Source organism: Taurulus bubalis, assembly GCF_910589615.1.
Source record: "Taurulus bubalis genome assembly, chromosome: 7".
In the NCBI taxonomy this organism is placed as follows: Eukaryota; Metazoa; Chordata; class Actinopteri; order Perciformes; family Cottidae; genus Taurulus; species Taurulus bubalis.
Window position 1 is genome coordinate 29,173,169 of NC_136595.1, and position 11,468 is coordinate 29,184,636.

Consider the following 11,468-nt stretch of genomic DNA (forward strand, 5'->3'; position numbering starts at 1 on the left):
AATGATGTTTTCTTCCTGCTTTCAAATATAAATTAATTCAACTACATTGACAACAACAACAACAACACAGACAGGAAGTAGAAAAACAATTTCTATCGTTCACAGTTAACTTTTTTGCAAAAATGTCCCAAAAACACATCAACTCAAGTTCAGGTTCTCCTCTTCCTCTTCCTCTTCCTCACCTGATTACATGGACGGAGAATAATATGAGTCTAGAAAACAAGTTATTATTATTATTATTATTATTAATGCAGGTTTATTATTAAATATGTATCACTAAATAAGCAGAAGTCTGAATCAGGAGGACGCACGTCACGTGACCAGGAGGACGCAGGTCACGTGACCAGGAGGACGCAGGTCACGTGACCAGCTGACGGTGAAAAGCACCTGAACTGTTGAAGCGTTTGAGGAGACGAAAATTTATTTAAATACTAAAGGTTCTATCTGTTCCTATAGGGTCAGTCAGTCTGGTTCTGGTTCTGGTTCTGCGAGGGTCTTCAGTCCACTTGAACCTGGACCACCAGGATCCACATCAGCGGGTCCTGCCGGTGGGAGTTCTCTACCCGAGGTCCCAGTTGAACCAGTCTGAGAGTCTCATAAGTGCGGTGCGTCCTGATTGGCTGACGTTCACGTCCAACGCGCGGCGCCGGCGGCTCTAGGAGGACGAGGTGAGGCGGCCCGAGGTCGTCTCCCTGGGTGAACGCTGCGCCTCCTCCTTGTTGGGGTGGGAGGAGGTATCCGACCGGCTGCGGCTGAACTCCGCCCCCCCGCCGGCTTTGGCCTTGGCGCCGGGCCGCAGGCAGGCGGTGCAGCAGCGCAGCGTCTTCAGGAAGGCGCGGCGCATCTCGTTGCTGGTCAGCGTGTAGATGAGCGGGTTCATGGCGGAGTTCAGGACGGCGAGCGCCAGGAACCACTCGGCCTTGTAGAGGATCGGGCAGCCGCGCGTCTCGCAGGCGGCGTCCAGCAGCAGCAGCACGAAGAGCGGCGCCCAGCAGGCGATGAAGCAGCTCAGCACGATGATGACGGTCTTCAGCAACGCCATCGACTTCTCCGAGCTCTTGGCGTTGGCGCCGTTGGTCGCCTTGCGGGAGACGAGCCGGCGGCTGCGGGCGCGCACCAGCGCGTAGATGCGGGCGTACAGCACCACGATGGCCAGCAGGATGGCACAGAACACGGTGGTGCAGAACAGGAGGTAGCTCTTGTGGTACAGCGGCAGCACGGTGGAGCAGCGCGGCACGCTCAGGATGCAGTTCCAGCCGAGCACCGGCAGCCCGCCCAGCGCCGCCGCCACCATCCACACGGCGCTGATGAGCAGGAACACGCGGCAAGTGTTGCCGTGGTTGTGCAGCTTCATCTGCAGCATGGTCAGGTGGCGCTCGATGGCGATGGCCAGCAGGCTGAACACCGATGCCGCCAGCGCCACGAACATGGAGCCCTCCCGGATGAACCACTGCGTGGGCGTCAGCCGGTACGTGTTGGCGCCCGACAGCAGGATGTTGGCCGTGTACACCACTCCGGCCAGCAGGTCCGACAGCGCCAGGTTCCCGATGAAGTAGTACATGGGCTTGTGGAACTTCTTGGTCCTCCAGATGGTGGCCAGGACCAGAACGTTCTCCAGGATGATGAAGCAGCACACGATGATGAAGACCACCGAGTCCGCCTTCAGGCCCGAGTCCTGCGAAGTCTTGCGGAACTTCCCGGTGTAGTTGTAGTGTTTGGCAATCAGGTCGGAGTAGCCGGGGTCAGCCATGAGTCCAGGAGGGTCAGCAGGATTCCTGCAGTGGTAGAAAGAATCCAGCTAGAGTCCAGCAGGAGGCCTGCAGTAGCAGCTAGAGTCCCGCAGGAGGCCTGCAGTAGCAGCTAGAGTCCCGCAGGAGGCCTGCAGTGGCAGCTAGAGTCCAGCAGGAGGCCTGCAGTGGCAGCTAGAGTCCAGCAGGAGGCCTGCAGTGGCAGCTAGAGTCCAGCAGGAGGCCTGCAGTAGCAGCTAGAGTCCAGCAGGAGGCCTGCAGTAGCAGCTAGAGTCCAGCAGGAGGCCTGCAGTGGCAGCTAGAGTCCAGCAGGAGGCCTGCGGTAGCAGCTAGAGTCCAGCAGGAGGCCTGCAGTGGCAGCTAGAGTCCAGCAGGAGGCCTGCAGTGGCAGCTAGAGTCCAGCAGGAGGCCTGCAGTGGCAGCCAGAGTCCAGCAGGAGGCCTGCAGTGGCAGCTAGAGTCCAGCAGGAGGCCTGCGGTAGCAGCTAGAGTCCAGCAGGAGGCCTGCGGTAGCAGCTAGAGTCCAGCAGGAGGCCTGCAGTAGCAGCTAGAGTCCAGCAGGAGGCCTGCGGTAGCAGCTAGAGTCCAGCAGGAGGCCTGCGGTAGCAGCTAGAGTCCAGCAGGAGGCCTGCAGTGGCAGTTAGAGTCCAGCAGGAGGCCTGCAGTAGCAGCTAGAGTCCAGCAGGAGGCCTGCGGTAGCAGCTAGAGTCCAGCAGGAGGCCTGCAGTAGCAGCTAGAGTCCAGCAGGAGGCCTGCAGTTAGAGTCCAGCAGGAGGCCTGCAGTAGCAGCTAGAGTCCAGCAGGAGGCCTGCAGTGGCAGCCAGAGTCCAGCAGGAGGCCTGCAGTAGCAGCTAGAGTCCAGCAGGAGGCCTGCAGTAGCAGTTAGAGTCCAGCAGGAGGCCTGCAGTGGCAGTTAGAGTCCAGCAGGAGGCCTGCAGTAGCAGCTAGAGTCCAGCAGGAGGCCTGCAGTAGCAGTTAGAGTCCAGCAGGAGGCCTGCAGTGGCAGCTAGAGTCCAGCAGGAGGCCTGCAGTAGCAGCTAGAGTCCAGCAGGAGGCCTGCAGTGGCAGCTAGAGTCCAGCAGGAGGCCTGCAGTGGCAGCTAGAGTCCAGCAGGAGGCCTGCAGTAGCAGCTAGAGTCCAGCAGGAGGCCTGCAGTGGCAGCTAGAGTCCAGCAGGAGGCCTGCAGTGGCAGCTAGAGTCCAGCAGGAGGCCTGCGGTAGCAGCTAGAGTCCAGCAGGAGGCCTGCGGTAGCAGCTAGAGTCCAGCAGGAGGCGTTGCGTCCTCACACTCAGTCCTTCATAGCAGGGAGAGGCCCTGAAGAGGAGCAGACTGGTCCTGGAGGGGGACCGGGTCCTGAGAGACGTTCAGACCGTTAGTGAAGGAAAACCTGAAGCTTCAACGTGAAAATACATACTACTAAATATAAATGATATATATAAACAATAAATCTATTGTAATGTAATGTAACATCATGTAATGTAACGTAATGTAATCTATTGTAATGTAATCTACTGTAATGTAATCTATTGTAATCTATTGTAGTGTATTCTATTGTTATCTATTGTAATGTAACGATCAGCTAATCAGGAAGCAAACAAACAAACAAATTAAAAACTGGTTTCATTTACACACATTCAGCTTTTTTTATAGTTCAAGTTATGAAATCAAAGACTTCGAGCTCATTTTAAATCTTCACACACAAACATAAAGTCATTGATTATTCATCAAGAAGGAGTTGCAGTTCATTAATTATTGATTATTGATTAGTTTTCATTCCTGTTTAAACATTCTTTAGAAATTCGATGATTCCGTTTTTTCCCACAAAGACTAAAAGACTTAAGCTCATGATTCTTATGATTCTTATATATATTTATAAATATATATATATATAAATATAGATATATGTGTATGTATATATATATATATATATATATATATATATATATATATATATATATATATATATATATATATATATATATATATATATATATATCGAGCCTTCATGCGCCGTTAACGCCTCGGGAAGCTGAACGCTTCTGCGGATCAAAACTTTCATTTAGTTTCATTCAAACATTAAAAAAATGTAAAAAAAAAAGAATTTGAACGAAGAACAGAAAACGTGTTTTAAAGAAGATGAAGAAGATGAAGAGGATGAAGAAGATGAAGTAGATGAAGTAGATGAAGAAGAGTTTTTTACCTTTAGAGTCGCGAGGAAGAGTCCGAGCGACCGACAGCGGAGCCTCTGTGAGGAGGAGGAGGAGGAGGGGGCGGGGCATCTTCATCCTCCTCCTCTTTGTGTTTTTGCTCTTTTATTCTTCGTGAGCAGATCAATAATGTTCATAATGATGATTATTGATCAATAATCCACTAAAGAAACAGCAGTTCTGTTCTGTTAAATATGAGTTTATTCTAATATTTATTAGAATTTTTATTATTTCACAGATCGATAATCTTTTCTACAGTTTGTGTCTCTGAGATCAATAATCAGCTCATTGTTACAGACTTTCTTCAAAATACTGAAAATCTGAACAAATAACTAATTTATTTTCTATAAATATGAAGAAAAGATTATATAAAAACAGGAATACATTAACAAATGTTCATCAGCGCTCAATAATAATAATAATAATAATAATAATAAAAACTAATAAACAGTAAATATTTCAAGAAATACAAACATGATCAACTTTGAACATGACATAAAATAATAATAACATAAATATAATAATTAATAATAGGGCATTTTTATTAATATTATAATATCTTTTGTTTCCTGTGTGAAACAGCTGCCCCACACACACACACACACACACACACACACACACACACACACACACACACACACACACACACACACAGTATGTACTATGTTTATTGTGTATATTGTACTCAATATACACAATAAACAAATTTGACATAAACACTAAAAATTATTATTATTTTGTATTCATTAAAATGTGACCCATGTCATCCCTGTGAGGCCAGCAGGGGGCGGAGTCAGGAGTGACGTCACACAGCTGGACGTCCAACAGGAACACTGATGAGTTTAAAAAATAGAAAGTACGTAATGTGGAAAAATCAACTTTTTTTGTTGAAAAAAAATAAGATCAGAAGCAGATTTCCAAATAAAAGTCTTTCAGAACAAACAGGAATTTTCTTTTTTCTTCTTTTTTTCACATCTGGTTTAATTTCTGTTCATCTTAGATGCCGATAAAAATAAGCCGGCTTTTTTTCACATGATCAATATGGTGATGGGTGGTGGGTTGGTTTGTTGGGGTAATATGGTACTATACGCTCTCTAGTGGGGTAATATGGTACTATAGGTCTCTAGTGGGGTAATATGGTACTATGAGCTCTCTAGTGGGGTAATATGGTACTATAGGTCTCTAGTGGAGTAATATGGTACTATGAGCTCTCTAGTGGGGTAATATGGTACTATACGCTCTCTAGTGGAGTAATATGGTACTATACGCTCTCTAGTGGAGTAATATGGTACTATGAGCTCTCTAGTGGGGTAATATGGTACTATACGCTCTCTAGTGGAGTAATATGGTACTATGAGCTCTCTAGTGGGGTAATATGGTACTATACGCTCTCTAGTGGAGTAATATGGTACTATGAGCTCTCTAGTGGGGTAATTTGGTACTATAGGTCTCTAGTGGGGTAATATGGTACTATAAACTCTCTAGTGGAGTAATATGGTACTATAGGTCTCTAGTGGGGTAATATGGTACTATGAGCTGTCTAGTGGGGTAATATGGTACTATGAGCTCTCCAGTGGAGTAATATGGTACTATGAGCTGTCTAGTGGGGTAATATGGTACTATGAGCTCTCTAGTGGGGTAATATGGTACTATGAGCTGTCTAGTGGGGTAATATGGTACTATACGCTCTCTAGTGGGGTAATATGGTACTATACGCTCTCTAGTGGAGTAATATGGTACTATACGCTCTCTAGTGGAGTAATATGGTACTATGAGCTCTCTAGTGGGGTAATATGGTACTATGAGCTCTCGAGTGGGGTAATATGGTACTATGAGTTTTCTAGTGGGGTAATATGGTACTATGAGTTTTCTAGTGGGGTAATATGGTACTATGAGTTTTCTAGTGGGGTAATATGGTACTATAGGTCTCTAGTGGGGTAATATGGTAATAATAATAATAATAGTAATAATAATAATAATAATAGCTAGGATTTATATAGCGCCTTTCATGAAACCCAAGGACGCTTAACAAAGACATAAATAAACATAACAAATGCAACAGTAGCTAGAGGACATAGGCTTTGGTGAAGAGGTGAGTTTTGAGGAGTTTTTTGAAGGTGTCCAGAGATGGTGTGTTGCGGAGCTCTACTATGAGCTGTCTAGTGGGGTAATATGGTACTATAGGTCTCTAGTGGGCTAATATGGTACTATGAGCTCTCTAGTGGGGTAATATGGTACTTTAGGTCTCTAGTGGGGTAATATGGTACTATAAGCTCTCTAGTGGGGTAATATGGTACTATAGGTCTCTAGTGGGGTAATATGGTACTATAGGTCTCTAGTGGGGTAATATGGTACTATAGGTCTCTAGTGGGGTAATATGGTACTATGAGCTCTCTAGTGGGGTAATATGGTACTATGAGCTCTCTAGTGGGGTAATATGGTACTATGAGCTGTCTAGTGGGGTAATATGGTACTATACGCTCTCTAGTGGGGTAATATGGTACTATACGCTCTCTAGTGGAGTAATATGGTACTATACGCTCTCTAGTGGAGTAATATGGTACTATGAGCTCTCTAGTGGGGTAATATGGTACTATACGCTCTCTAGTGGAGTAATATGGTACTATGAGCTCTCTAGTGGGGTAATATGGTACTATAGGTCTCTAGTGGGGTAATATGGTACTATAAACTCTCTAGTGGAGTAATATGGTACTATAGGTCTCTAGTGGGGTAATATGGTACTATGAGCTGTCTAGTGGGGTAATATGGTACTATGAGCTCTCCAGTGGAGTAATATGGTACTATGAGCTGTCTAGTGGGGTAATATGGTACTATGAGCTCTCTAGTGGGGTAATATGGTACTATGAGCTGTCTAGTGGGGTAATATGGTACTATACGCTCTCTAGTGGGGTAATATGGTACTATACGCTCTCTAGTGGAGTAATATGGTACTATACGCTCTCTAGTGGAGTAATATGGTACTATGAGCTCTCTAGTGGGGTAATATGGTACTATACGCTCTCTAGTGGAGTAATATGGTACTATAGGTCTCTAGTGGGGTAATATGGTACTATAAACTCTCTAGTGGAGTAATATGGTACTATAGGTCTCTAGTGGGGTAATATGGTACTATGAGCTGTCTAGTGGGGTAATATGGTACTATGAGCTCTCCAGTGGAGTAATATGGTACTATGAGCTGTCTAGTGGGGTAATATGGTACTATGAGCTGTCTAGTGGGGTAATGTGGTACTATGAGCTCTCTAGTGGAGTAATATGGTACTCTGAGCTCTCTAGTGGGGTAATATGGTACTATACGCTCTCTAGTGGAGTAATATGGTACTATGAGCTCTCTAGTGGGGTAATATGGTACTATGAGCTCTCTAGTGGGGTAATATGGTACTATGAGCTCTCTAGTGGGGTAATATGGTACTATGAGCTATCTAGTGGGGTAATATGGTACTATGAGCTCTCTAGTGGGGTAATATGGTACTATGAGCTGTCTAGTGGGGTAATATGGTACTATGAGCTCTCTAGTGGGGTAATATGGTACTATACGCTCTCTAGTGGAGTAATATGGTACTATAGGTCTCTAGTGGGGTAATATGGTACTATGAGCTCTCTAGTGGGGTAATATGGTACTATAAGCTCTCTAGTGGGGTAATATGGTACTATGAGCTCTCTAGTGGGGTAATATGGTACTATGAGCTCTCTAGTGGGGTAATATGGTACTATAAACTCTCTAGTGGAGTAATATGGTACTATGAGCTCTCTAGTGGGGTAATATGGTACTATGAGCTCTCTAGTGGGGTAATATGGTACTATAGGTCTCTAGTGGGGTAATATGGTACTATGAGCTGTCTAGTGGAGTAATATGGTACTATGAGCTCTCTAGTGGGGTAATATGGTACTATGAGCTCTCTAGTGGGGTAATATGGTACTATGAGCTCTCTAGTGGGGTAATATGGTACTATGAGCTCTCGAGTGGGGTAATATGGTACTATGAGTTTTCTAGTGGGGTAATATGGTACTATGAGTTTTCTAGTGGGGTAATATGGTACTATGAGTTTTCTAGTGGGGTAATATGGTACTATAGGTCTCTAGTGGGGTAATATGGTAATAATAATAATAATAATAATAATAATAATAGCTAGGATTTATATAGCGCCTTTCATGAAACCCAAGGACGCTTAACAAAGACATAAATAAACATAACAAATGCAACAGTAGCTAGAGGACATAGGCTTTGGTGAAGAGGTGAGTTTTGAGGAGTTTTTTGAAGGTGTCCAGAGATGGTGTGTTGCGGAGCTCTACTATGAGCTGTCTAGTGGGGTAATATGGTACTATAGGTCTCTAGTGGGCTAATATGGTACTATGAGCTCTCTAGTGGGGTAATATGGTACTATAGGTCTCTAGTGGGGTAATATGGTACTATGAGCTCTCTAGTGGGGTAATATGGTACTATAAGCTCTCTAGTGGGGTAATATGGTACTATAGGTCTCTAGTGGGGTAATATGGTACTATAGGTCTCTAGTGGGGTAATATGGTACTATAGGTCTCTAGTGGGGTAATATGGTACTATAAGCTCTCTAGTGGGGTAATATGGTACTATGAGCTCTCTAGTGGGGTAATATGGTACTATAAGCTCTCTAGTGGGGTAATATGGTACTATAAGGTCCTTAAGATATGATGGTGCATCACCAGTTAAGGCTTTGTAGGTAAGGAGAAGGATTTTATTTTTATTTTTTTTGTTTCACGTGTGATTGGTCCAAGCACAGAACATTGTGGAACTCCATGACGAACGGCGGTGGTCATCGAGGCCTCATCGTTTACAAATACAAACTGAGATGGATCAAATAAACTATTGTTGTGTAAAAAGTCACACAACTGGTTTGCGACTACCTTCTCCAGTATCTTAGAGAGGAAGGGAAGGTTAGAGATAGGTCTGTAGTTAGCCAACACATCTGGATCCAGAGTGGCTTCTTAAGAAGAGGTTTAATTACAGCTACTTTAAAAGACTGTGGTACATGACCCGTTAGTAAAGACCCATTGATAATATCTAGTACAGCGGCGCTAACTAAAGGTAAAACTTCCTTAAACAGTTTCATTGGAACAGGGTCCAGGAGACAGGTAGAAGATTTAGAAGTAGAAACCATTGAAGACAGTTGGTCGAGGTTGATGGGAAAAAATCCATCCAGACACACAACAGGGCCCACAGCCTCCTCCATGGCCATCCCACCTGAGGATGGACCGGCAGCAGTCGAGGGCAGGAGATCACCGATCCTGTCTCTGAGACATGGCAATGAATCAAATACAGAAGGAATCGCTTCCTTAAATCTAGCAACAGCACCGTCAGTTAGACATCTGGTGTAAAAACTCTTGCCTAACGCTGTACAATCCGGTAGTATAAACTCAAAAGTTATAAGGCAATGGTCTGATAAAAGAGGGTTCTGAGGAAACACTACTGAATGCTCCACGTCAATGCCATATGTACGAACAAGGTGAGGGTGTGGTTAAAACAGTGAGTCGGTTCCTGTACTCTCTGACAGAAGCCAATCCAATCCAACAATGAGCTAAATGCAACACTAAGGCTATCACTGCTGACATCCACATGAATATTCAAATCCCCTACAATAATAACCTTAACAGACCAAACTTGACAAAAACTCAGAAAATTCAGATATAAATTCTGAATACGGACCAGTCTCCAGTTTGCCGCTCAGAGTCTGAAAGTGGAGCCGAGATGAGGTGGGGGGGACTGAGGGGGTCTGAGGGGTGGGGGGGACTGAGGGGGTCTGAGGGGTGGGGGGGACTGAGGGGGTCTGAGGGGTGGGGGGGACTGAGGGGGTCTGAGGGGTGGGGGGGACTGAGGGGGTCTGAAGAGGGAAACAAAGGTCTCTTTCCTCAGAGCTGCATAGCTGAGCATCACCATGACGACGACTGGAGGGAACCAGAGGAACCGAGCAGCAGAACAACTCAGTTAGACCCTGTTAGACAGTGATAATGCATATTCATTATGGGATGTCTGGTGTAGCGTCCGGAAGAACTCAGTCAAACAAGTTCTCTGATTCTCTGAATTTATTTCCCTTGATCACCAGTGAGGTAACAAGCGCTGCAGTCTTGACATCAGGGAGTCGTCAGTCAACACGCAGGTTGACCGTCCAAAAACACCCCGAACAGCCGGAAGGTTCTGCTCTTTAATACACGGTTCTTTAATACACGGTTCTTTAATACACGGTTCTTTAATACACGGTTCTTTAATACACGGTTCTCCGTCATGAACATCTAACATTTCTATTGGCTCTAACTTGCCTAAGAGGAGAATCGTGTTCTCATCTTTTCTCACAAGGCTGGAACGCAACGACCAGTCTGCTTCTCTAATGTCAACATACTGATAACAGGTGAGTGTTGTGGTGCAGAGCGTGGAACCTTGAGGAACCTTGAGGAACCTTGAGGAACCTTGAGGAACAGACAACCGGACTGTTCTCACAGAAACCTCTCACAGAAAGTATCTGTTAAACTGACCTCGCACAACCTGAACTCTAGTAGACATAAGAACAATGAAATGCAGAATATCTACAGAATACAACGGTTTATATTATCAAGAGCCTCAGTGTGGAGCTGCTGCCTGAACGAGTCTTTGTCCTGAAACTGGAGAGCACAAAGAAACCATCACCTTCATTACCGTCATCACCTTCATCACCATCATTACTGTTATTATTGTTATGGTTATTATAGTTATGGTTATTATAGTTCTTCTTACTACTGTGTGAATACTGGGTAAAGGCGCTCTCTGTTAATCTGCCAGCTGATCAGAGGTCAGATTAACCTGCAGACAGACAACACGTTGATCCTGTTTCTGTCTCGCGCTCATGTGACCTTCATGTGACCTTGTTGGGTCATGTGACTTCCTCACACACCTGAACTCATCTGGATGTCGTCTGTAGTTCTGCTCCTTTGTGTTCACAGACAACATGAAGTCTGGAGTCATGTAACGAGTCACTGCTGTGGAGGTCACATGACTCAGACCCTTAGTGATGGAGGTCACATGACTCAGACCCTTAGTGATGGAGGTCACATGACTCAGACCCTTAGTGATGGAGGTCACATGACTCAGACCCTTAGTGATGGAGGTCCACTGCAGGTCCTGGTTCATGAGGTGAACCCCAGAATCAGGACCGATGTGGCTCCTCTGAAACCAGCATGTTGCTTCCTGGCTCAGACCCAGAACCCAGACCAGGACCTGGAGCTGAAGAGAAGCTGAACAGAGAGTGATTCTCTGGATGACTGGAGCTGAACAAGCCCTGCAGCAGCACAAAGGACCCCCTCCCCCACGCCTCCTGGGACCATTATGTAAGCCACCAATCCCAGTCCTGAACTGGTTCCCAGTTAGAGGAGTGCAGGGGACTGGGGCTTGTTTACCACAACAAGGGGCGGCCGAGGGAGAAACAGACTGTGAAGAGAGAGAGAGAGCTTTTCCCACCGACTCTATCACTGCTTTCACACGCTGTCACCAT

General features: G+C 45.6%; 1 protein-coding gene across 1 annotated transcript; it reads right to left on the reverse strand.

Annotated features, from left to right (window-relative positions):
• Positions 1–655: 655 nt before the first annotated feature.
• On the reverse strand, positions 656–1,750 carry s1pr1 (sphingosine-1-phosphate receptor 1; the record flags this gene model as incomplete). Its single annotated transcript, XM_079220548.1, has 1 exon — positions 656–1,750. The coding sequence occupies one exon, from the start codon at positions 1,748–1,750 to the stop codon at positions 656–658; it is 1,095 nt and encodes a 364-aa protein (XP_079076674.1).
• Between the last annotated feature and the right edge of the window lie 9,718 nt (positions 1,751–11,468).